Source organism: Elephas maximus, chromosome 22 (assembly GCF_024166365.1).
Source record: "Elephas maximus indicus isolate mEleMax1 chromosome 22, mEleMax1 primary haplotype, whole genome shotgun sequence".
NCBI classification, from domain to species: Eukaryota; Metazoa; Chordata; class Mammalia; order Proboscidea; family Elephantidae; genus Elephas; species Elephas maximus.
In genome coordinates this window covers 62496646-62524239 of record NC_064840.1, presented here as the reverse complement: position 1 = coordinate 62524239, position 27594 = coordinate 62496646, and the positions used below count along the sequence as shown (strand labels likewise).

Below are 27594 nucleotides of genomic sequence, written 5' to 3'. Positions count from 1 at the left end.
TATTACCTACATAAATAATGCTCTTTAGGGTCCTCAATAATTAGAGTGTAAAGGGTCCTGAGATCAGAAAGTTTCAGAACAGCTGGTATAAAGGATACAATGGGATTTGGAGATGGAAAACCTAAATTCCAATTGCAGTTCTGTCACTTAACTGACTTTGATTTTAGTGAGTTATTTAAGAGCAGGCTCTGAAGTCAGGCTATCTGGGTTCATAATTTTTGTTCCACCACTTGCTGGTAGTGTGGCTTTGGGTGAGTCATTTTACATCTGTAAATAGGGGTAACAACAGTACCTACTTCATCAGGTTGCTGTGAGGATTAAATGGCATACCTGGAAAATGCTTACGAGGTACCTAGAACATTGTAAGAACTCAGTAAACACTAAACCCACTGCTGTCACGTTGATTCTGACTCATAGCGACCCTACAGGACAGAGCAGAACCGCCCCATGCGGTTTCCAAGGAACGGCTGGTGGATTCGAGCTGTCAACGTTTTGGTTTGCAACCGAGCTCTTAACCACTGTGCCTCCAGGGCTCCAAGTGAGTATTAGCAACTATAATTAATCTATGATATTAGCTAGTCATTTAACAGGACTCTAGAGAACGGGACACGGTCCTGGCTTTCCTCATCCTCTCCACAGAAAAACAGAAGCTAGGTAGGTGTTATAAATTTTACGGGGAGGTATAAGTAAACTTGTCGATATTTGTGTATGGCTGTTAACCTGTATGGGAATTCATGTTATAAAAAATTTCCTTTTCCTGTTTATAAAGAAGGAATAAGACTGTAAAACATTCCCTGAACCCTTGCCCTAAAATCTATTTAGAAAATAGGAAAGCATCTTATTTAATATCCAAAGGAATAGAGAGGTCTCCAGAAAACGAAATACTCAGGAGAGCTGGGCAGGGTTTGGCATCTCGATCAGAAGAACTATGTCATCTTTGTTTGGACGAGAATATCCCGTCTTCGACCTCCTCTGCGGGTTTTACATCCTGTCAAGTCCACTTCTACATCTTTTAGGGATACCTTTCACAGCCTCTATGGGGCACACAACAACAAAGTCCTAATAAACACAAGGGGGAGGAGCAAAGTCCCCAGATGAAGAGAAGCCTTGATTCTGTCTTCCTTTCATTTTCACCTTGCAAACGCCGAAGGTATCCGTTCACCTCAGCACCCAGAAGCGGGGGTCTGGACCGAGGTGGTGGCCCCACCACCCCCTAACCCTCCTTTTCAACCACCAGGGACGCGCATCCCCCCGTCTGCATGGGTTCCCACATCGTCCCTGACCCATCAGTAGGGTTAGCCAGAATGCCACCGGGGACAGGAGACCCGTTTTCCCATCTGTTAAGGGAGAAGGCTAGACTGGTTGACCTGGAAGAACTTTCTCTGACTGAAATCCGATATGTTCCCGTGCACTGTGTCCCCGTTCCCGCTTGTAAAGACCGCGGGCCTCAGGCGGGCTTCGGCTCCGAGGCGAGGGCACACGTGCCGCCTCACCCGCTAGCTTTGCGCTCCGGCTCCCTGCCCGCAGGGAGGAGCCACATCTCGCGCGACTCCCTCCACCTCTCGCGACATTGCCGCAGGTCCCCCTGCGGCTCCCCTCGCCCCGGTCGCCGCTGCCCCGCCGCCACCTCGGCCGCCTCACCTTTGTTTTAGGCAGCCCGGCCCGCTGCTCACCGGCTGGGAGCGCGGTGGAGCTCCGAGTTCCGCACGAGCCCGGCGGGGCCGCGGACTCCGCCCTGCTCCGCCCAGTCCCGCCGGGGCTTGGGGGCAGGGCCGCCGCCGGGACATGTCGTGCCCCTCCCAGCGAGGGCAGGAGCGCCTGGGGGGCAGCGGGGCTGCCAGGTGAGCTCCCGACGGCGCTGGAGCTGGCACTGGAGCTGGAGCTGCGGCGGGCCGCACGGAGGCCTGACCCGGGCCGGGCTGGGGATGCCGGGCTCGGAGGAGGACAGAGCCCGAGGCCGGGAGGGGAGCTGGGAAGACTAGCCCCGGTGGGGAGGGGTGGCCTCGGTGCCCGGGAAGCAGCCAGGCCCCCCCCTTGTATCGGCTGCACCCTAAAAAGGCGCTGGCAAATTACCTGGTTCTCGTTGGCAGCTCTCCGTGCCAGAGCTGGCAGGGGACAAGTCCCCGAGCTCTGAGGCCCTGGGGTGGGCGCGGGAGGCCTGGGGTCGTGGGGAGCAGGAGCGCGCCCAGGTGGCCGAGGTAAATTTGTGCTCAGAAGAAGGATGATGCAGCGGGAAGGATGGAGAGGTTTGCTCAGAGGGAGGCCAGGTGTTTGCCATCGCCCTGTGCTGGGTGCTGAGATACCGCTAGTCTTGCTCACTGCCCGCATAGACGCCGAAGAGTAAACTTTTGATGTCTGGAGTGGTGGTTGGAGTGCCGAGTGGTGTCAGGGTTGAAGGAAGAAAAAAATGCAAAACACACGGGCGAGAACCTTCTTTGAGGGATGGAGGCCTTTGAAGCCACATGGAACTTTTTACCTGAGAGTTGGAGTGTGTGTGTCTCTGTGGTGTGAGTGGGTGTACGTGCTGCAGCGGCCCCAGGCAGTTTCTGTTTTCAGAATTTGTACCCCAGCCACTAATTAAATACGCTTAGGTACACTTGAAGACTCAATCAAGAACTTGGTTCTTAAATGAAAAGTTGTATTTTCAATATTTTAAGATTCCAATAGTCATGTAAACGTGTAATAATGGAGGTAAAAAACAAAAACAAACCCGTGCTATCGAGTCGATTCCGACTCATAGCAACCCTATAGGACAGAGTAGAACTGCCCCATAGAGTTTCCAAGGAGTGCCTGGTGGATTGGAACTGTTGACCTTTTGGTTAGCAGCCATAGCTCTTAAGCACTATGCCAGCAGGGTTTCCCAGGGAGCCTAAAACCTAGGTGTCCTTACGACATGGCACCCTGGCTTGGTTGGAGTAAATTTTCTAGCTTTGGCACTAAGTGAAGATTAGAAATTGGGGTAACGTGTTGTGTTGCAACCAAGTTTTGACCCTGCTTTACTTGGGATTCTGGGTTTGTTTTGTAACATTGACTAAAACCATGTGGAAACCCTGTTGAGTGGTGGTGAAGTGCTACCTACAGCTGCTAATCAAGAGGTTGGCAGTTCAGATCCACAGGCGCTCCTTGGAAACTCTGTGGGGCAGTTCTACTCTGTCATATAGGGTAGCCATGAGTCAGAATCCACTTGAGGGCGGTGAGTTTGGGGTTTTTTGGGGGTTTTACGTGTGATTCTGGATTTGTTTTGTAACACTGACTAAAACCACTTAGTTTTCTGAGAGAATTCAGAACTCAGTGCAAAGTGGCTGATCTGGCTAGAAGTGTTTTGTTTTCAGTTCCCTCAAAAATCCAGCTGTTAATTTATGTTATATTTTATTTGAATTATGTAGCCCCTCAGGTTGTTTACAGAAATGACTCCCCTTAAAATGATTAGTGTGCATGCCAACAATTACACTTTTAACAGAAGGAAAATCATTTTCCTGCTAGTTTTGTTTTAACTTGTCTTTTAGAGAGAGAAATGTCATCAGTGGAATCACAGCAGGAACAATTGTCCCAGTCAGATCCATCTCCGTCACCAAACTCATGCAGTTCCTTTGAGCTAATAGACATGGATGCTGCCAGTTTGTATGAGCCGGTTTCTCCTCATTGGTTTTACTGTAAGATAATAGATTCTAAGGAGACATGGATTCCTTTCAACTCTCAGGATTCACAGCAACTGGAAGAGGCATATGGCTCTGGTAAGGTGAAGGTGATGACTGTCATCTCTCTCCAACTATAATTTAATCGCCCTTGTAGTGAATGCTATTAAAAATAAATTTTAGGTTTTTCCAGTTACGTAATCTCCTACAACGTGTTTATATAGAGGTTTAGCCTTGGCTCTGTACTTTGAAAACAGTACCTTTTGTAATTTTCACATATTTATCCAATAGTATTATGTTCTAGTTTATGCTTCAGATCTGGTTTTTATTTTTAAAGAGTGTGTATGGGGGGAGGAGGGAGGGTGCCAGATTGCAGAAGAAAGAATTCTCTAACGTGTCGACCGTTTCTTTTATGAAATGAGAATGGTGCTAGTTACCACCATAGATAGCATTGTGATAGTCATTAATTTACCTTTTAGTCCCTCAAGCAAAAAATTCAGAGGGGTCTTCTTAGAATTTTTTTTTTTTTGAAGAGACACTATTATTTCTCCTCAGAAGAAGAACAAAGGTAGCGTGTTTAATGTTTCCTTAAAAGCGAGAATGGTTTTGACAGTTTGTAGAGTGCTTACTGAAAAACGATTATCAATTAAATTCCATTTTATGTTATGTTTAGCCAAAAAAGAAACTCGTTCTTTCATATGTTTTAGAACATTATATAGAGTCTAACTCAGAGTTGCATTTGGGGGGATTTATTTTTAAATATCTACTTCTTTTCCCCTTCCCAATTTTTGATAGGAAAAGACTGTAATGGGAGAGTTGTCCCCACTGATGGGGGCAGGTATGATGTTCATTTGGGGGAGAGGATGCGGTATGCTGTCTACTGGGATGAGCTAGCGTCAGAAGTAAGACGGTGTACCTGGTTTTATAAAGGAGACAAAGACAATAAATACGTTCCCTACTCGGAGAGCTTCAGCCAAGTGTTAGAGGTAATGCTGCTACGTTATAGTGTAAAACCTATTTTATGGCTCTTTTTTTCCTCATTGTTTTCTTCCTTTTTTTTTTTTTTTTCTTATTTAGTAATCTCCTTGTCCACTTGTGACTTATTTTGTGAAATTCCCAGAAAGAATTTTGTTCGATCTGCATCATAGTTTATAGCATTTCTTTTTGCAAGTTAGTTTCAGGATAAAGTAGTTTTCAGACTTTAAAATACTACAGAAATTATGTCTTTTTCCCCAGTGGCGATATTGTTGCGGTTTAAACCATGACCAGAGAATTGATCTTTTTTGACTTTTATTTTTCTTGCTCTGAAAACCATCTGAAATTTTCCTTCTTCAAAATGGAGTAGGATATTCTTATAGAAATTCTTGTTACGCTACCCGTATTCTTGTGAATAAATTTAGTTTTAATAGAAAAGCTATCAAAGAAATTAATGAAATGTGTTTTTTTTTAAGGAAACTTACATGCTTGCTGTAACTCTGGATGAATGGAAAAAGAAACTGGAGTCTCCCAACAGAGAAATCATTATCTTACACAATCCAAAGGTAAAGCCAACTAAAGCGTTTCTCTGATGTTGGGATGAAAGGTTAATTGCTTTATTAAGGAAAACTTAGTTTCTTTTTCCGTAGGGATTCTACTTGGGATAATCTGACAAATTTCATACTGCATTCACAAGTATGAAACTTAAAACTTTCAGCCACTACCCTTATTTACCTCACTCAGTTTACACGGAGGAATTTCCTTATGGAAAATTGCACCATTGCGGATTAAGAAAATCACTGACACATGTGTGGGCTAGCGTCCATGTGTAAGATATTGCTGGAAGATCTGTCAGCCCAATGTGTTTTCAGGGTACTCATTTCAAGCTGTGAGTTGCATATCAAAACTCCGGTGGAGATTTGACTATATATTATGTTTTGAAAGACGTACATCCCTTTGGAATATATATGGAGAGATAACTTTAATGTAGGTACCTTTGTTTCTCCTGTCTTTTCTATTTAAGCTCATGGTGCATTACCAGCCAGTCGCAGGGTCTGATGAATGGGGTTCGACACCCACTGAGCAGGGTCGACCAAGAACAGTGAAGAGAGGAGTTGAGAACATCTCTGTTGACATTCACTGTGGTAATGTTAATCATTTATTTTTTTCTTATCTCCCAGTATGCTCATTTTGTTATTGTTTATTACTTAAATTGTGATTTTTTTTTTCCTGTGGACTTGGATTGCCTCAGAGTTTAAAAATAATCTTTAGTCATATGGGTTTATTCTGAGTTAAGGTTAGCATTACTTCATCTACTAAGAATCTCAATAGATGTAAAGATTTTCTTTTTAAAGTTGCTAAGTTAGGTACATAGGGTTGGTAAAATTTGGCAGTACTAATTAGGAAGTCATTAAGTACAGGTGAGCTGATTTAGCCCTAATTCTAAGAAGTGTGATATCACCTGATAAATTAGAAATTTATTCCTGGTAACTCCTGTCCTAGAAAGATTTTCATCTAAGGAAAACTGTTTTTCAGTAAGACCTTGACGATTATCCGTTGCTATCTAAATAGGTCATTTATGGTTGGGTTCATAATATACTTATCTGGATTATCAAGTTCCTTTTTGTCTTGCAGAGCTGATGATTTGGTAGTTCTGTTTCCTTGGACAAAGTCTTAGATTAAACTTACTGAAATTGAAAAGGATGAAAGTTTAAAAGCTCAGTCTTCAAAAACATACTGGAGATTATTGGAACAGTTGATAAAAATGGAATATTAGCTCAATGTTAGATTGCCTGAATTCAATAACCATACTGTGGGTATGCAAGAGAGTGTTTTTAGGAAATACGTGTTGAATATTAAATGAGTAAAGAGACATGATGTACGCAACCTGTTCCCAGATGGTTCAGAAAAGTAGATGCCTATGCGTGTATGCACACACAGAGCTATCTAGAGGATAATAGAGCAAACACGGGAGTGTTACAAATTCAGTGTATGAAGAGTATGTGGGTATTTCTGTACCATTCTTTCAACTTTTCTGTAAGTTCAAAATTATTTCAAAGTAAAAAGTTTAAAAAAAAAACCTGAAACATTTTTTCACAGATTTATTTTAAGATGAATTAGAAACTAAGTAAAGTCACTGTATTTATACTAAGTAGTTAAATATAGGACTATTTTATGTTCTTTAAATTATGTTTGATTTTTTAATTTGCCCATTGTCTTAGTTATCTAGTGCTACTACAATGGAAATACCAAAAGTGGGTGGCTTTAACAAACAGAAATTTATTTTCTCACAGTTTAGGAGGCTCTGAGTCCAAATTCAGGGCTGCAGCTCTAGGGGAAGGCGTTGTATCTCTGTCGGCTCTGGAGGAAGGTCCTTGTCTCTTCTGATCTTCATGTGGCTTGGCACGTCTTTCCCCATCTCTTCTCTTTGACTTGCTGGTTTAATCTCTTATATATCTTTTATATCTCAGAAGAGATTGACTGACACTAAACTTGCTCGTTAACGTAACAAAAACAACCCATTCCAAAATGGGATTACAACCATAGGCATAGAGGTTAGGAATTCCAACACATAGTTTTGGGGACATAATTCGTAACACCCAAATTTATAACTTACTGTGAGTGTTTGATTTTAGAATATATGACCAATTATATAGAATAATATTTCTTTTTAATTTCATTTATAGGGGAACCTTTGCAAATAGATCACTTGGTTTTTGTAGTCCATGGGATTGGACCAGCTTGTGATCTCCGCTTTCGAAGCATTGTACAGTGTGGTAAGTTTGTAAAGCACGTAAGATTAGATTGTTTAAGGGGAGCATTAGGCAGTGCTCCTGTGAGCTGAGATTAAGTGTTATTTTTGGCCTGTTGTCTTAGCTGCATAGTAAGAACTGGAGAGCTAAAGACAGGTGGCAAAGTAGTAAAGCTTCCAGCTAAGACCTAAAGTAAACTCCTAAAGCTTGGTTCATACTCTTAACTCATAATTCCTGAGTGAAAAGCCCTTAATCGCTATGAAATTTTTTATGAAGTGATAGTCCTATTTATCACCACTTCAAATTTTAAAGGAACCACAAGGATGATATAGTTTAAATGAATAACAGAAGCTTCAGTCATTTTTGTAATTCACACTGTGGTAAACCTTGATATTCTAATTGAATTCATTAGCATAAACTTGGTAGTATTCAAAGTCTAATTGTCCCAATTAGGAAGTCTTACCCTATTGGATAATGATCCTAAACATAAATTAGAATTGTGTTCTGGAAGGATAAGATTGACAGGATATACATTTCAGACAGCAGTGTGTGTGTGTTTTAATGTAAAATATTGGATGGTGGTTGCTTATATCAACCAGAGAAGTTAGGCTAGGGACCCGATTGCAAGACCAACTGGCCTGGTGGTCATGACTTTTTTTTTCTTTTTTAATCGATAAAGTTCCCATGATACTATAGAAGTTTTGAAGTTAACTTTCCTTTGATGAAATGTTTTATATGGTAGGATCAATTCTATATTAGAGAAACAGTGTCCTGTATGCACTTGAATAGCACTTTGCTGTTTTTGACTCAAGTCAGTGTATTCTATGTAAATGTAGTTAGAGTAAAATTACTTGAATTGTTTGACCCTGATTCTGCCAATTCATTGTTCTACCGTTAATTTTCTTTTCTAGTTAATGATTTTCGCAGTGTCTCCTTGAACCTGCTGCAGACCCATTTTAAGAAAGCCCAGGAAAATCAGCAGATTGGAAGGGTAGAATTTCTTCCAGTCAACTGGCACAGTCCTTTGCATTCTACTGGTGTGGATGTGTGAGTAATCCTTTACACCTTTGAGTTGTTCACTGTCACTGTAATCTCTTTTCTGTTCAGTAGCAATATGCGTAGGGACGTTTCTGGTTTAGCTGATTGTATATTTAAAATTTTGTTCAACAAAAAGCTTTTTGTGCTCCTGTGTCTTTTTCTTAGAGATACATTATTAAGTGCTGATCAGTCCTTTGATTTAACTGGCTTGGTTAGGGGTAAAGAGCTGCGTGTAGCTCCCTCTAGTATGTCTTACTGGCTCATCAGCATCTGTTTTGCAGCATTAAAGCCAATCATTGGTTTCTTCCCAGAATGTGTGAGCATTTCCATCTTCAGATGTCAGAAGCCAGCCATACCTCAAGATGTCCAAAGCATTTTGTTGTTCCCTTTGTGATCATATTTAAATAATACTTGTCCAAATTAAGGAAAACAGGAAGGAAATCCCCAAACATTAAATTATTAGGACTTATAACTTGAGATCTGCTTGGTGTAATAACTTTGAAGTGATGGCTTTCTTAAGTCACAAGCCCAGTAGTTTTGTTTTATGGTAGTAGCAGAGAAGCTTGCCTTATTATGTCAAGGAAATCCAGCTATGGACTCCCTAGAGAGAAGAGATATGTTCCTAATACAGTTGTAGAATAGAAGCAGAAGAGAAGTTGCTTCTCGGGAAGAATAAAGGAAGTAGTTAGTATTGTTGCCATGCTGATCCTGGAAATGGACTTCCTGATTCATTGTCTCTCAGTTCTGAATAGTCTATGACTTGAGCTTATTCCATGTGCCAAATGGTCCCGTGTGGTGTTGCTTTTACTAGGTGTTATGGATTGAATCGTGTCCCCCACCCCAAAATATGTGTTGTAAATCCTTATGCCTGTGGTTATAATCCCACTTGGGAATGGGTTGTCTTTGTTATGTTAATAAGGCAGGATTAGTGTAGGGTATGTCTTAAATCAATCTCCTGAGATATAAAAGAGACTTAAAAAGTCAAGAAATCAACATACTGCGTTGGGCTAATCTGCTGTAAAAGATGTCTTTAAAATGTTCAAAAGCAAAGATGTCACTTAGAAGACTAGGGTGCGCCTGACCTAAGCCTCGGTGTTTTCAGTCGCCTCCTGTCCATCCAAAAGCTGGACAGTGAATAAGGAAGACCGAAGAAGAATTGACGCCTTTGAATTATGGTGTCGGTGAAGAAAATTGAATATACCGTGGACTGGCAGAAGAAGGAACACATCTGTCTTGGAAGAAGTACAGCCAGAATGCTTCTTAGAAGCGAGGATGGCGAAACCCCGTCTCATGCACTTTGGACATGTTATCAGGAGGGACCAGTCCCTGAAGAAGGACATCATGTGTGGTAAAGTAGAGGGTCAGCGAAAAAGAAGAAGAACCTCAATAAGATGGATCGACACAGTGGCTGCAACAATGGGCTTAAACATAGCAAAGATTGTGAGGATGGTGCAGGACCGGGCAGGGTTTTGTTCTGTTGTCCGTAGGGTTGCTGTGAGTTGGAACAGACTGGATGGCACACAGCAACAATTACAGCCATGTAAAATGTTAATGTTAGGGAAAACTGGGTGCAAACAAGCAAGTGAACAATCAGACATGGGGGAAAACTGATGCCAAGCCACACAAACATCTCCAAGGAACCAGGAAGCAAGCTGACGAGACATGGACCTTCCCCGCAAAGCCAACAGAGAAAAAGCCTTCCCCTTGAATCGGCTCCCTGCTTCCTAAACTGTGAGAAAATAAATTTCTATTTGTTATAGCCACCTACTTGTGGTATTTCTGTTACAGCAGCACTAGATAACTAAGACATTAGGTAAGGAGTCTGTGTTCTTTCACGTTTGAGCTGATGCTGAGAGGTTACGAAAGCCACGTAGCTTGCTTTAAACCACAGAAACCATTGAATCATTCAGGAATCTTTTCAGGAAAAAGCTTTAATTGGAAGTTGATTTAGACTATGTCAACCTGGTCTTCCTTTGCCAGATCTGAGTTCTGTTTGCTTTTGGCATCTGGCATTCTCACCTTTCTGCTTTCTGAAATTCTGTATTGGGAGAGGAAGCTTGATTCCTTTATCATTTGCCTTGTGATTAAAAAAAAGAAACCTTAATGCTGAGACTTCTAGGAAAAGCCTTTTGTATCTTTTTTTAAACTCTTTTTATAGAGAATTTTGAACATACACAAAAATGTGTGTATGTATGTATGTTATGTTTAAGATATACAAACTATATATAAAATGTATATTGCTTTTATGTATATATACATATATAAATAAAGTGAATGTTCATGTACCCATTACCCAACCCCAACAGACCTCGATGCATGGCCAGTTCTGCCTCATCCATAACTTTATACCTCTATCAACTGCCTCCTCGATGTTACTTCTGAATCAGCTCTTAAACATCATATAGTTTCATCTATAAATGTTTAATCTGTATATCTTAAAGAACTTAAAAATATGTAACGGTAACACCATTATAACACTTAAAACAATTCTTAATATCATCAATACCCAGTCATCGTTTGAATTTCCAGTTGCCTAATGAATGTCACGATATATATATACACACACACACACACACACACACACACACACACACACAGATGTACCCCCACATATATTTAAACTGGGGTCCAAATAAGGTCCGTAAATTGTGATTAGCTGATATGTCTTTTAAGCCTCTTTTAATCTCATTTACCTCTCCATCTCTCTTATTTTCTTGCAATTTATGTGTTGAAGAAACTGGGTTGTTTCTTGTAGAATTTCTCACACTGAATTTTTTCTTTCTTTTTTTTAGTTGTGCTTCAGGTGAAGGTTTACAGAGCAAATTAATTTCTCATTAAACAATTAATACACATATTGTTTTGTGACATTGGTTGCCAACCCCGTGATGTGTCAACATTCTCCCCTTCTCGACCTTGGGTTCCCCATTTCTCACACTGGATTTTGCTGATCACATCCCTTTGGTGATGTTAAGCATGTCCCTCTGTCCTCTTCGTTTTCTATAAATTAATACCTGTCACAAACATCTTTAAATGTCTAAGTCTAAACTTGAAGGCTAAGCTAGATAATAACTCAGAGATGGCTATGAAATATATTTAGATTTTCTGCTTATAATGTCTTCCCTTTTTTCAGAGATCTGCAGCGAATAACCCTGCCCAGCATTAATCGGCTCAGACACTTCACCAATGACACAATCTTGGATGTCTTCTTCTACAATAGCCCCACCTACTGTCAGACTATTGTGGACACAGTTGCTTCTGAAATGAACCGAATATACACACTTTTTCTGCAGAGGAACCCTGATTTCAAAGGGGGTGTATCCATTGCTGGTCATAGTTTAGGTAACAAATGAATTCTCTGTGTCCAGAGAAGACTATCGTATTTTCAGGACACCTGTTTTTAAGGAACAATTTATTTTTATTTATTTTTTTTATCAGTATCAGGTTCAGAGGTCTAGAACTGTTCTATGATAAAGAATTTGGAAGGGGTTTTGAAGGGTGGTGGTGGATTGGAACAAAAGACTCCTTGTTTTGTAGATTTGTTTACATGGGTATTGGCTTACTACTTTTTTATGTAAACACAGCCATTTAGTGCTAATGCTTAGAAATTGTTCCTTCTTTCTTCTATTTTACTTATAGGTTCGCTTATATTGTTTGATATCCTAACAAATCAGAAAGATTCTTTGGGGGATATTGACAGTGAAAAGGTAATTTAGATGTTCAGATAGGTTCTCTTGTAGTATTCTTTACTTTTTAGATATTAGACTAATATATTTTTTTTTGTTTTTAGCTGAGCTTAGTCTTATACCATGGCATTAAATCTGCATTTGTTTTAATTTTAACAGACTTCTATTACTCCTGTCATTCTTGGGTGAGAGAAGCAAGATAGTAATATGCTTCTACAGATATTGCCACATTCTAAAATAATCCTAGGTATCTTATTTTCTGTTATAAATATGTAGTACTGTCTCGTTGGGGCAGTTCTACTCTGTCCTACAGGGTCGCTATGAGTCGAAGTCGACTCGACGGCACTGGGGTTGGTTTTGGTTTACTGTCTTGTCAGGAGAATTACAGAGCTGCTGCACTAAAAAGGGGTTTGCATGTGAGGAGACGTAGAATGAATTGGATGCAAATTGACCTGATTTATAGAAATTCTATTTTAAAGCAGTGGGGCGACTTGATGTTTTGACATATCTGTTAGTGAAACAGAATCCTGTCAATACTTATCACCTATATTTCGTATTGGGCACTTCGCATATACTATCTTGTGCTTTTTCTCTTTTTATGTAAGTGTCCTGTTTTTCCTAGCGAACCATGAGTTCTTCCTCAGGGCAGGGGTTTTAGCTAAGCCTCTCTTATAGGGTAGGCACTGCTTTCCTAATAAGAGTTCAGTGAATGTCTGCTAATGATGATGAAGAATACTTTGGTAATCATTCATTCACTCATTCGTTTATTTAAAAACATAGGAAGTTTCAGCTGAAGTTGCAAAAACTTAGATCATTCGCTCACCTTTCCATTTATATTTTGTATAAATTACAATTTATTTAAAGTTAAGAGACATCTCTGTGGAAACCTTGTGTAATAAATTTCTTTGTCACAAAATAGTATTGATTAAGGAAAATCTAGATGAATTCAGAAAATGTGCGCTTTACAATTTAATTTTTAGGCATCACCAAATATTGATATGGATCAAGGAGACACACCAACACTGGAGGAAGACTTGAAGAAACTTCAGCTTTCAGAGTTCTTTAGTATCTTTGAGAAGGAGAGAGTAGATAAAGAAGCGCTGGTAAAAATCTTTTTTAAACTTTATGCTATATCATTTCAGCATTTTTACTGCTTATCTTCATTGTACTACTTCCTAAGAGCCTGCCTGTTAGCAGCTTTTGAGTCATAAATACTTTGATATCATTGATAATGTTCTTTAGCATTACTCATGCTTTTTCATTATACAAAGTCCTCTTTGCTTTGTGGAAGTTCAGAGTTCAGAATGGGCAGTGTCAATAAACATACAGCGATAGGGCAAGGACTAAAACAGCTCATCTCAGAGAGAACATGAGAGCAAAAGCATCCTACAAATGACCGTTACTTATTCCAGCTCTTATTTTACTTTCAAGGGCTCTACTGCTGATACTTGTTTATTTACCACTTAATTTTGTTGTGCTTTTTTCTGGTTTGTGATACGTTCATTTATTTGACATATTTAGTAAATGCTTACTGTGATCAGGCGTAGCATACCAAGTTCAGGAGATAAGAGTAGTGAATGAAACAGATTTGGTGTTTGTAGTTTAGTGGGGAAGACACATATTAATCACACAACAACTAATTACGTATGTGACAAGTTCTAAGTAGGAAAAGTGCACAGTGATGTCAGGCTGTGCAGTAGGATGAACTAACCTAACTTCCCTAATAAAGTAACACTTAAGCTGAGATCTTTATTGTCAGTCTACTCCATACTTTTTTGTTACTGTATGTTCTTACTGCTTGTGTCTGTAGTCTTCCTCAGGAAGGCTATAGCTGTTAGGTGAGGATGGGAACCAAGAAGGGTTTTTCTGTCATGACCAAAAAACCCAAACCCCTTGCCATTGAGTCAATTCTGACTCGTAGCGACCCTATAGGACAGGGTAGAACTGCCCCATAGAGTTTCCAAGGAGTGCCTGGTGGATTTGAACTGCCGACCTTTTGGTTAGCAGCCATAGCTCTTACCCACTATGCCACCAGGGTTTCCTTTCTGTCGTGAAGTCATTATTATATATATACTTCTTTAGTTTTTTTTTTTTTTTGCAATAACCCCGTTATCTGTATTACTATAGCATCGATACTGTGGTATTGACACTTTTTATTCGTCTTTAGGCTCTTTTATGAATAGTCTTTCCTTCTCAAAGTTATTGATGATGTTGCATCACTAGGAGGCCAGAGCAATATAAAGCAAAGAACGACAGAGTGCCTAGAGGCCAGGACATTTACTTTATTTTGTCCGCCTAGAAATAAGAATAATATTTGGTTTTCTTTGCCTAGGCTTTGTGTACAGACAAAGATCTTCAGGAAATGGGAATCCCTTTGGGACCAAGAAAGAAGATATTAAACTATTTTAGTGTAAGAAAAACTTCAATGGTATGTGCCTAATACGGTTTGTCAGACCAAACAGTTCTTCGACGTGCATGGTGTATCCTCATGCTTTGTGGGGTACATACTCTGAGGAGCTAAGCAATTTTGATAGTTGGTCTTTGGTTCTCTTTTTAGAAATTAAGCACAGTTTCTTTATCCATGTCCTTAAAAATACCACTAGTATCAGAAGTCTTATCTTTTCTGGACTCCTCCTACCATTCAGTTTTTTTCCATTAAAAAAAAAAAAAATAGCTTTACTGGGATATAATATACATAACTATAAAATTTACCCTTTTAAAGTACACAGTTCAGTGGGTTTTAGTATGTTCAGAGTTGTGTAACCATCAACCAGTAAACCAGTCACTGTCAAGTTGATGCCAACTCATGGCACTGCCATGTGTGTCAGAGTACAACTATGTTCTATAGACTTTTGAATGGCAGATTTTTTGGAAGTAGATTGCCAGGACTTTTTCCCAAGATACTTCTGTGTGGACTTGAATGTCCAACCTTTTGGTTAGCAGCCAAGCATGTTAACGGTTTGCACCATCCAGGGACCCCATGCAACCATTACCACTATCTTATTCCAGAACATTTCTGTCATCCCAAAAAGAAACTCCGCACCCATTACCAGTCACTGCCCACTTTTGTCTCCCCCATCCCATGGCAACCACTAATTCACTTTCTGCCTCTGTGGATTGCCAATTCTGGACATTTCGTATAAGTGGAATCACGTAATATGTGTCTTGTGTGACTGGCCTCTTTACTTAGCTTAATGTTATTAGGGTTCATCCATGTTACAGCATGTATCATTATATCTACCATTCACTTTTTCATTTTCTTGGCCACTGAGTGCCTTTCCATATCCAGCTTTTTAGCAGGTGGCTTGGTTCTTATTTAAGGCTTCCGTTCTTGGCCCAGTGTTTGCATCATTTTCTGTACCCAGAGAGACTTGCCTTGATTCGAGAGGCACAGCAGTCCTCAACAGTCCTTCCCATGATGCTCTGCTATTGTTTTCTGTCATGATGGTTGCCTAAAGTTTCAATTGCCGCCCAACTAGCTGTGTGCAACTTTTACATCTTAGAGCATGTAGGGATGTCAATTTATAATTTAAGGCAACTGTTGTTTTTATCAGGTTTATCTTGTTCTCTAAGGGATTTCCCTAGATTTACTGGCTACCATTTCAAAACTTTCTCAAGCATCTTTTTAAACCAGTAGAAAACTGTATAATCCTTTAGCTATATTTACTACACAGGAACTCCAGAGAACTATTTTTTTTATTCTTTAGGGCATGAATAGACCAACCCTGCAATCAGTTTCAGGGAGGAGTACGTCTAATATCCCCAAAGAATCTGAGTTCTGCAGTAATACTGATGATACTAGAAATCATACCTTTCTGGATGTTGGCATCGGGCAGGTAACAATACTAATTAATTCTCTTTGGTTGTTTTATGCCTGTCATTGGTATGGCAGGAACTGGTGTGACTTTTGTTTTTAATGACAGATACTTTTATTTCCTCATTCCAGGTATTTGTAAAGTACCCCCGGCTCATCTATAAACCAGAAATATTCTTTGCCTTTGGATCGCCCATTGGGATGTTCCTTACTGTCCGAGGACTAAAAAGAATTGATCCGAACTACAGATTTCCAACGTGCAAAGGTTTCTTCAATATTTATCACCCTGTAAGCATTGTACAGCTGTTGTGGTTTTATCTGAATATTATGGCATATTGGTAAAGAGCATATACTTTTCTGTTGTGTTGACTTGCCTTTTTTCTACACTATTCTGTAGTGATGAGACAAGTTATGATACTGTTGATCTGGAAGTGTTCTGGCAGAACATCTTACCTTTTTCTAGTGAACCTATGATTGCTCTTGCTTTAAGGTATACAGTTTCCCAGACTGGCGATCTTTCTTCAGCAGAGGTAAATGTAGCTATTATTTTTCCTATGTAGTTTGATCCTGTGGCCTATAGGATTGAACCAATGGTGGTCCCAGGAGTGGAATTTGAGCCAATGCTGATCCCACATCATAAAGGCAGGAAGCGGATGCACTTAGGTAAGTTTGACCACAGAACTTGATAATTCTGCACCTTCTGGCCAGTGCAGACTAACTGGACCTTACTCATTCTGTTCAGCTGTGTTGGGCCCTCAGGTCTTTGTAAGCCATTTAATGCTCTTTACTCACATGTGTTTCAGAACTGAGAGAGGGCTTGACCCGGATGAGTATGGACCTGAAGAACAACCTGCTAGGTTCCCTGCGGATGGCCTGGAAGTCTTTCACAAGAGCTCCACACCCTGCCTTACAAGCTTCAGAAACTGCAGAAGAAACTGAAGCCGAGCTGGAATCAAGTTCCGAGAAGGCCAGTGGTCAGTGACACTGCACACATTGATTTCCTGCATCATGCCGGATAAGGACTTCATGGTGTGGAGTTCTTATTCTCCCAGGGCCTTCTTATCGCCCCTTTTTGTTGTATAGGACCTATTTTATGGGTCTCAATGGGCCTTTAGCTCTGCCTGCCTTTTCTGTCATCTAATAGCCATAAATTATGGAAAAACAGTATTTGTGAGGAAAAATGTCAAGAGAAACTGAGTATCTGATACCTAGACTTTGAAACATTCCCCACTGGGAACTGTGGAGGTGATGGGAAGAGCTTTCTCTGTGAAGCCTTTGCTTCTACAAGGGGAAAGTCTGTACATTCATGAGTCAGTTCAGTTCCCTGCAGGACTGATTCATTGTCCTGGCTGAGGACAAGCTAGGATGCTTTCTCTTAACTGAACAGTTAATACTGCATTCTTTTGCCTTAGTTTCTGACTGCCTACAGACCTCTATTCCTGCTTCCATTTTACTTTATAAACCCAAAAGCAGATGAATTAGCTGTCAAAGGTGCAGGTAATGAGATGAGCAAAAAGAAAAAAGGGCACAAAACCAGTGTGACCTGAGGAGCTTTAAAGGGATTGAGAGAAAAAAGAAGAGAACCCATTGCCATCAGTCAATTCCGAATCACAGCAACCCTATAGGACAGAGTAGAACTGCCCCATAGGGTTTCCAAGGGGCAGCTTCTAACCAAACCGCCAAGCTTTTTGGTTAGCAGCCAAGCTGTTAACCACTTTGCCAGCAGGGCTCCTAACGGTACAACCGCGGAGGGCTAAGAACTTTTAGATTCTTACTGTGGTTCCTCCATGTCCAGATGTTAACACAGAGGAGACTTCTGACGCAGTTAAAGAAGAAGTTCCACCCATCAATGTGGGAATGCTGAACGGAGGCCAACGCATTGACTATGTGCTACAGGAGAAACCCATTGAGAGTTTTAATGAATATTTATTTGCTTTACAAAGCCATCTGTGCTACTGGTAAGTGGTGGTTTTTGCTTTTGTTTCTGTTTTTTTGTCTAACCGTTGCACAGGTATTTGATAGATTTGGAGAAGGGAGGATAGGCCAGGGTACATTTTTTGGGGACTAGAATGATTTCTCATTTAGAAAGTTACAAAATAGCACATTCACGTAGTCATTTAAAGAAACCTGATTTAAACACATTGTTGTTTCATTTAGTTGCATATGGTTGGAGCATGAGGCTAATGATGCCAGCAACTATGAGTTCAATTCGCTTAGTCTTAAAAGTGTGCCCTTTGGGCAGCTCCTGTCTGGAGGCGAGCTGAGAAGGCAGAGGAGGACAGCAGCTGCTTGAATGGACATGGGGAATACAGGGTGGAGAGGAGGAGTGTGCTGTTTCATTAGGGGGAGAGCAGCTGGGAGTACATAGCAAGGTGTGTGTAAGTTTCTGTATGAGAGACTGACTTGATTTGTAAGCTTTCACTTACAATAAAAAAAAGTGTGCTCTTTTGGCCCTTGGTGGGACAGGATGGGTACATATGAATGAACTAGAACAGGTGCTTTCCTATCGGTAACAGAGTTTTAAGAAAACATTGTTACATCAATATTAAAGGCATTTACAGTAGCTAGAGCAGAATTAATTTTGATTAATTACCCTTTGGATTGCAGAATGGATTATTAGTGCTTATTGAAATTCGTACAGTATAACAGAATACAACTTAATCACTTAAAAAATTGAAGTAAAGGATAGTAAAGCTAGGAAAATAAGATGGGTCTGGGGTAAGGTGGAGCCCTGGTGGCGCAGTGCTAAGAGCTTGGCCGCTAACCAAAAAAGGTTGGCGGCTAGAATCCAACGGCTGCTCCTTGGAAACCCTACGGGGCAGTTCTACTCTGTCCCACAGGGCCTCTAAGAGTTGGAATCAACTAGACAGCAATGGGTTTTTGGTTTCAGCCAAAGGTAAGTGTGTAAAAAATGGATGCTTTAGGGTCCTGCGGTGGTGGGCTGTGTATTCAGTTGAGCTTTCTAATAATAGGCAAAGCAAAGAGGGGCAACAAAGGAGTTCTCGGGAAAATCACATGCTGCGTGTGCTTTCCTGGTACTGAGACCTCAGAAAGATTTTTCTATTGAATTCCGATAAAGGGATTATCATCTGATGTAATCAACGTCACCTGTATATAATAAATACAATAGAGGTTATTACAGAAAATCAAAGTGCAATTTAGTAAAAGCAATCTTATAAGGGGCCAAAAGAATGCTGTCCAGGAATGATCTCTGCTGATCTCGCCCGATAAAATATCTGAAAAAAGGGTTCTTTTAAAATTTTTGAGTGGGCAGTATATTTCTATGGCTCAGAATTCAAAGAAAGATCAATAATGAAAAGCTTCTCTTCTACCTTGTTCCCTGCCATCTAGCTCCCTTCCTCATATGCTGCTAACATGGACTTCCTAAAATGTCCTTCCAGGGATACATTTTATGCATATATAATACATGTGTGAGTGTGTGTGAATATATTTTTTCCTCCTGTAAAAAACAGAAATAGTATTATAGGCATTGCTGTGTGCCTTGCTTTTTCTATTAGTATATTTTGGAGTTTGTGTTACCTATTGTATATCACCCAAAACCACTCTTGGCCACTGAGTCAGTTCCACCTTATAGGACAGAGTAGAACTGCCCCATAGGGTTTTCCAAAGACTAGCTGGTAGATTTGAACAGCTGACCTTTTGGTTAGCAGCTGAGCTCTTAACCACAGCGCCCCCAGGACTGCACTGTATGTCAGGAGTTTCCTTATTCTCTTTTAGCTGCATACTATTCCACCGTATGGATGTACCAAAATGTATTTAATAGTCATTTTGCTTTTTATGAACCGTGTTCATGTCATTTCACCCATTCATGCATGAGTTTATCTGTAAATACTTAAACTGCTGGCCCAAAGGTTATATGCATTCATAATATTGGATAGATAATCGTCAGGTAGAGATTGTACCTTTTTACACTCCTATCAAGAACATGGAAACCCTGGGGGCGTAGTGGTTAAGTGGCTGCTAAGGTCGGCAGTTAGAATCCACCAGGTGCTCCTTGGAAACTCTATGGGGCAGTTCTACTCTGTCCTGTAGGGTCGCTAGGAGTCGGAATTGACTTGACGGCAGTGGGTTTGGTTTTTTTTGGATCAAGAACATGGAAGTCTGTTTCCTCACAGTTTTTCCAACACAGTTTTAATAACTTTTTAAATCTGCCAGTTTGTTGAGTGAAAAATGGTCTCTCACTGTAGTTTCTTTTTTAAAATATATAAAGCTTTTTTGAATCATAATTGGCATACATTCAACTGGATATATTATTTCAAGTGTACAATTTGAGTTCTGACCTGTTTTCACCTATGAAACCATGACCACAATCACAGGCATACATGTGTGAAATCCATCACGCACCCTGTCATTTCCTTTCGCCCCCTTGTCACCATCCCTCTTCTCCTCTTCCCTCCCCTCCCTGTCTCCAGGCGCCACTGATCTGCTTCTGTCACTGTAGGTTAGTTTGCATATGACTTTTATGTAAATGGAATCACACAATATGTACTCTTTATTTTTTGGCTTCTTTCGCTCAGGATAATTATTTTGAGATTCTTCCATGTTTTTGCATGTATCAAGGGTTTGTACCTTTATATTGCTAAATAGTATTCCATTGTATGGACGTACCACAATTTGTATAGCCATTCATTTCTTGATGGGTATTTGGGTTGTTTTCAGTTATTACAAACAAAGCTGCTGTGAACATTTCTTGACAAGTCTTTGTATGGACACGTTCTTTAATTTCTCTTGGGTAAATAGCTAGGAGTGGAATGGCTGGGTGTTGTCTGGTAAGTGTATCTTTATATATAGGAAACTGCTGAACTCTTCCCACCAGCCTTTTACATTCCCACCAACCACGCATGAGAGTTCAGTTATTCTGCATCCTTGCCAGCACTTGGTGTGGTTAGTCTTTTTTACTCTCACTATTCTAGATAGGTCATAATGGTATCTTACTCTGGTTTAAATCTGCATTTCCCTAATGACTAATGATGTTGAGCATATTTTCATGTGTTTACCATCTGTATATCTTCTTCAGTGACATGTCTCTTCAAATCTTTTGCTCATTTAAAATATTGGATTGTCTTCTTAATTACTCAATTGTAGGAGTTCTTTGTATATTCCAGTTATAAGTCCTTGTTAGATGTTTTCTCCCAGAGTGTAGCTTGCTTGATTTTTCATTGTCCTAGCAGAGTGTTTGGCAGAGCAAAAGTTTTTTATTTCGATGAAGTCTAATGTATTGACTTGTGCTATTTTGATGGAATCTTTACTAAATGCAAAATCATTAAGATTTTTCCTGTGCTCTAGAAGTTGTATCACTTTAGCTCTTACATTTAGGCCTATGACTCATTTCAAGTCAGTTAATTTTTTTAAAGTAATATTTTATTGAGTTTTTGGTGAAAGTTTATACTAGGTTAATTTTTGAATATGCTATGAGGTAAGGATTGAGGTTCATCATTTTGCATGTTGTTGTTGTTATTGTTAGTTGATGTGGAATTAGTTCGGACTCATGGCTATGCCATGTGTGTGGAGTAGAACTGCTCCATAGAGTTTTTAAGACTATGACCTTTCAGAAGCAGCTCGCTAGGCCTGTCTTCCAGGGCACCTGTGGCTGGTTTTGAACCGCTAATCTTTAGGCTAATAGTTGAGTGCTTAACTGCACCACCCAGTGACTCCTTATTGTTTTCCATAGGGCTAGACAATTGTTCTAGCACCATTTCTTGAAAAGTTTATCCAGATATAGAAACCGTTGAATTGCCTTAATCAATTGACCGTATATGTGTGTATCTGTTTCTGCATTGTCTATTCTCTTCTATTGGTCTATTTGTCTTTATGCCATTAATTGTCTTGATTACTGCAACTTTATAATTACTCTCAAAATCAGGTAGCGTGAGTCCTCCAACTTTGTTCCTTGTATTCAAAGTTGTCTTGGCTATTGTAGCCAAATGTATTATTTGCATTTCCATATATGCTTTAGAATCAATTTGTCAATTTCTACAAAGAAGCTTGCTGGGATTTTGATTGCATTTTATCTGTAGATGACTTTGGGGAGAATTGACATCTTAATAACACTGAGTCTTCTGATCCATGAACATGATATCTCTTAATGTATTTAGGTCTTTAATTTCTCTCAGCAGTGTTTTGTAGTTTTCAGTGTGCATATCATTGCTGATGTCAGATGAATCCTGGCTGAAAGCAGAGAATACCGGAAGGATACTTACCTGTGTTTTATTGACTATGCAAAGGCATTCAACTGTGTGTATCATAACAAATTATGGATAACATTGTGAAGAATGGGAATTCCAGAACACTTAATTGTGCTCATGAGGAACCTTTACCTAGATCAAGAGGCAGTTGTTCGGACAGAACAAGGGGATACTGATTGGTTTAAAGTTAGGAAAGGTGTGTGTCAGGGTTGTATCCTTTCACCATACCTTTTCAATCTGTATCTGAGCAAATAATCCGAGAAGCTGGACTACATGAAGAAGAACGGGGCATCAGATTGGAGGAAGACTCATTAACAACCTGTGTTATGCAGATGACACAACCCTGCTTGCTAAAAAGTGAAGAGGACTTGAAGCACTTATTAATGAAGATCAGAAACCACAGCCTTCAGTATGGATTGCACCTCAACATAAAGATGACAAAAATCCTTACAACTGGACCAATAAGCAACATCATGATAAATGGAGAAAAGACTGAAGTTGTCAAGGATTTCATTTTACTTGGATCCAGAGTCAACAGCCATGGAAGCAGCAGTCAAGAAATAAAAAGACGCATTGCACTGGGTAAATCTGCTGCAAAGGACCTCTTTAAAGTGTTGAAAAGCAAAGATACCACCTGAAGACCAAGGTGCTCCTGACCCAAGCCATGGTATTTTCAATCTCATCATATACATGTGAAAGCTGGACAATGAATAGGGAAGACCAGAGAAGAACTGATGCCTTTGAGTTGTGTTGCTGGCGAAGAATATTGAAGATACCATGGACTGCCAAAAGAACGAACAAATCTCTCTTGGAAGAAGTGCAACCAGAATGCTCCTTAGAAGGAAGGGTGGAGAGACTGTGTCTTACATACTTTGGACACAGCGTCAGGAGGGATCAGTCCCTGGAGAAGGACATCATGCTTGGCAAAGTACAGGGTCAGCGGAAAAGAGGAAGACCCTCAACGAGGTGGATTGACACAGTGGCCGCAATAATGAGCTCAAGCATAACGACGATTGTAAGGATGGCGTGGGACCAGGCAGTGTTTCATTCTGTTGTGCATAGGGTTGCCATGAGTCAGAACTGACTCCACCAGACCTGATAACAACGATGTCACGCCCACTACAGCTTTAAATTGAATTTTTCCTATTATGAATAAGGTTGAACGTGCTGACATATAAAAGGGCCATTTTTATTTCCTTTTCTGGGAGTTATCTATACCCTCTACTCCTTTTTATATTGAAATGCTGGTCCTTTTCTTCTAAGTCTGTGATACATGTTGCAAATACCTTGTCCCCAGTTTGTGTTTTGATATTGCCTATATTGGTTTTGCTGTATAGAAAACTTTGATTTTTACAGTCAGATTTGTGACTTTTTAATTAGTCAGATTTTGGCTTCGGAAATTTGTGTCATACTTAGTAAGATCTTCCTTATTCTCCCAAAAAATCCTTACCATAGTTTATTCTAATATTGTTTCATTTTTGTATGTCAATCCTTGACTCACTTCAGATTTATCCTAAGATACGGATTGAGCCAATTTATTTTTTTCCACATGGCTATCCAGTTGTCTCAACACTAGTCATTGATTTGAGATTCTAACTTTATCGTATATTAAATGCTATATGTATTTCGGACTATTTCTGAACTTCCTGTACTTTTCTATTGATCTGTTTATACACCGAGATCACACCATTTTAATTAAGGATTTATAATATGTTTTAATATCTGGTAGAGCTAATTCCCCCTGGTTAGCATCAGAGTTTCTTAACCTGGGGGTCTGTTTATGGAGTTTGTGAGGGACAGGGGAAGTTTGTGAATCCAGTGAAATTCTATTTATAATTTTGGGCACATATGCATATGTGATCTTTTCTGGGGAGAAATCTGTGGGTTTCATTAGATTCTCAAAAGGATCTATGACTCCAAAAATGTAGAACAGCAGATCTAGAGGAATGTTTGAGCCATATATCCTTAAGGCAGTCCTTCATGAATGTTACTTTTATGTAATCGCATTTTGTTATGAACTGGATATAATTGTTCACACGCAGAGTAAGGTTTGGAAGGTGAATGAGAAGTTGGTTAACGCTGGTGGTCGGAAGATGGGAACCGGTGGTGCGGAACAGGGGTGGGAGGGGGACTTCGTTAGTATGCCCTTCTATATCTTTGGGGTTTTGAACTACATGATTGTATTACCTTTTCAGAAAAAAAAAGTAACATTTTAAAAATTACAGTGACCAATCGCGGATGTCGCTTCCAAACTGCCCCAAGAATGAGCTCTCTGGAAAGGACAATTCTTGGTTGTCTACCAGTACTGACATCACCCTAGCTCTGCTTTTTTTGCAGTAGTAAAAAATGAACTTGCAAGGCGGTTGAGTGGATTAAGTGAAATATTGTCTGTAAAGCATCTAGGACAAATGTTAGTTCCCTCTTTTCTCAGCCTTACCGTTTTCCCTTTACAGGGAGTCTGAAGATACAGTATTGCTGGTCCTCAAAGAAATCTACCAAACCCAGGGCATCTCCCTTGATCAGCCTTTACAGTAGACATGACCCATCTGTGGCTGCTTAATGTAAGTTTTTAATCGTCACGTATCCGGGATAGTCCTCAACATTCCTGACATGTTACAAGAAACTACGGAACCGCAAGCTCGCTACAAACACACTTTTCTGTTGTCTGTCACCAGCATCTAGGTTACTGTTCATTTTCAGAAGGACTCTGGTTCAGATGCATGGGGAAAAGCACAGTAGCTCACTCAGGGGAAGACTGGTGTATGTTGGGTTAGTGATTTCATCCCATAACACCTGTTGTTTTCAGGATCTTAAGAGTTGTGATCATCTAAGAGTTTCCGTGATAACAGTTATAATTTAAATCACAAACAGCCCATCCAGCATTTTAAACTGTTCAGCCTTTAGATGTGTAACGAGAGTCTGCGTGCTAGCCTGTGGCATTCTCTCTGCCTGCCTTCCATTGTGACCGCATGCCGACCTCTTTTCCCCCTCTCTTCCCCAGCCGGACACTGAGGGAGGCTTCCCCAGAAAACCCACCTGTTGGCTGCTACGGTTTTCCTCTCCTCAGCTGCATCCATGTCCTGCATGTTGCCTGCCACTTACCCACAACTGGGGTCTTTGGAAGATAATCTTCCTTTTAGGAATGAGAGGAGAAGCAAAGGGAAGGCCCGGTTACTGATTTCGTTTAAAGAACTTGCCATTCTTCATGGCTGGGGGTGGTTCGCATCTTTAACGCTTTAATGATAGTGTATAGGTGCCACAGTTCGATGCTTTCTTACTTGAGATGGTATAAAGTCGGTTTTGGGTTTGATTTATTTTTGGTCAGGTAGACATTTTTCTAGGAAATGATTGCTTATCTTTAGAAAAGCTTGCAGCTTGGAAAGCAAATTCTTGAGATTCTGAAGGCATTTGGGGATACACTCCTGTCTTGTTGTCTGCACTTGAAGACTAAGTCTACGTGGGGATAAAAAAGGTTTTGTCAGGCAGGCAGTTTCTTTTTGAACCAACTTTTCTTTCCTACATTTACTGGATGAAGAATGACGAGAATGTGGCTTTAAAAGGCTATTGTTTCCTCTCTACAGACGCCTGACAGGCCGATTATTGCCAGGAATCATGGATGCTGTGCGTTGTTTTTACGCTGTTTGAGCTGCTGTAAGAGTGTAAAGTGGATGATTTAGATCCCACTAGATACATCTTCATAGAGCATAAACGTTACATAGCCTAGGCCTGCCCTTTTATATCATACTTCAGATTTGGAGACTGAAGATGAAGTTTGACTTAGTTATTTGATAAGAGCTTCTATTCTTATGTTTAGGGTAAAGTTGTAAGAGCTGACAAATCTGAAGTAGCATAGCTTTGACTGGCAGTTAGGTTGTAAATAAAATCTTCTAGTGGTACCTTTACGGTGAAACAAAACTTCTGTCAGTCACCTGACATGTCCACTTGGGCAAAGGCCACATGGTTTGTCCTCTTTAAAAACATTTTGTAAACATCATAGTCTTCTTAGGCACCCACAACCCAGAATGCTTATTTAAAAGGCACTTGGTTACGCACAACCCAGAATGCTTACTTAAAAGGCACTTTTTTTTGGCATAGCAGATAGGTTTGGAAGGAGGAAATGTTTAATTCAACTTACTCTGAAAGAAAAACCTGTGCCTGTAGGGTCCCAGGTATAGCTCATGTAGGATCAGGGCCAGCTGAGCCTGGGACGCACAGAGTGAGGCTTACCTTGCAGACCACAGGGGATTGTAGGCTAAGTTTTTCAAGGCATCTGCCCACCACTTTGCAGTAGCTGTTTTCTTCCGCACTGGTTGGAGGTAGTTCTCTTTATGATGGTCCTTTATACTCTCTCTCAGATTTCCACAGGCCCCTCCTTAGAGAGTAGCATAGGTAGACCAACTGCGTTTTGTTTTTATATAAAAGGTTTTTTTTTTTTTTTTTGTAAATGTATCATGGAATCCGAAGTACTGACATTTAATATTCACTTGAGCCATCCCTCAGGCAGGCAACAGTGGTCTTTATCCCTTTCTGGAGAGGGAAGGGAAGGTTAATTAGTGTCGCCCCGGAGATGGTGAAGGAGAGGTTGGGGTATAGTCTGAGCCTGGCCTTTCCTCGTCCTTCTGCTTACAGAATAATGCTGACTAAGCCACTAAGACGTTTCACATATAGGGAATATTTTCCATATTAAATAAACCCTGAGTTTCAAGAAAGGGTTACTGAGAATTAAGTAGCACTCATTTATATTAAAGAGAAAACTTTTTTCACGTTTCTGTCTTCAAATTTAAATTTACTCTTCATATTAGCAGAATAGATAGTATTTAAAAGTAAACCAAAGGACAAGGAAGAGTGAGTCCCTGCAACCAAAGATGGACAGTATGACCCTGGAGACCTGGATGAGCCACTATTTGTACTGATGGTCGTGAGGGGTGGGTTAACGGTAAGAGAGCTTTATATCTCATCCATACACCTGTGGTATTATTATGGGGTCATAAGCTTGATTAAAATCTTTTATTTAGTTTTATATTATTTGCACTATTTCAGTTGTATCATGTGCAATTTCTTGACCAAATCTATGTGTAAACCCTGGAACGGCCTTGTTTTGTACGTAGTCCCAGCTGCAGAATTAGTATCACTTCCTTCAGCGTGGACAGATTCATGGCACCAATGAGGTTTCTAACATTTGCACTTTTGAAATGTTTGTTTTTTACGTGATTGTATTTAAAACTTCAGTAAATACTTAAATAAAACTCTATTGACCAGTTGCCTGTGTTTACCTGGCTTCATCTATCATAAAGAAAATCAATACAGTAACCATTTTCTCTTCCCCTATATATTACTGAAACAAGTTTTAAAAACAAAAGTTTTGGGCAAAGAACTAATATTTAAGTTCCTTTCCCTTGACTGGCGTTTTCACTGTCATAAGCAGATATAGTTCTGCATTTAGAGCATGACAGTTACAATGTGATCCCTGAGAATCCTTCAGCATCTGTA

General features: G+C 40.1%; 1 protein-coding gene across 3 annotated transcripts; it reads left to right on the top strand.

Moving 5' to 3' along the window:
- Window positions 1-1757: 1757 nt before the first annotated feature.
- Window positions 1758-27360, top strand: DDHD2 (DDHD domain containing 2). 3 transcript variants are annotated; one of them, XM_049865225.1, is made up of 18 exons: window positions 1758-1841; window positions 3507-3734; window positions 4431-4621; window positions 5087-5176; window positions 5602-5755; window positions 7298-7387; window positions 8275-8410; window positions 11532-11740; window positions 12038-12105; window positions 13065-13187; window positions 14417-14512; window positions 15792-15920; window positions 16031-16186; window positions 16459-16561; window positions 16702-16872; window positions 17694-17856; window positions 24558-24665; window positions 25106-27360. In XM_049865225.1, exons 2-17 carry the CDS (start codon window positions 3515-3517, stop codon window positions 24637-24639), a joined length of 2181 nt encoding a protein of 726 aa, XP_049721182.1. In that variant the 5' UTR covers window positions 1758-1841; window positions 3507-3514; the 3' UTR covers window positions 24640-24665; window positions 25106-27360. The 3 variants fall into 3 exon arrangements, with proteins under 3 accessions (XP_049721182.1, XP_049721183.1, XP_049721181.1); XM_049865226.1 differs by having other exon boundaries at window positions 5635-5755; window positions 24558-27360; XM_049865224.1 differs by having other exon boundaries at window positions 24558-27360.
- The last annotated feature ends 234 nt before the right edge of the window (window positions 27361-27594 follow it).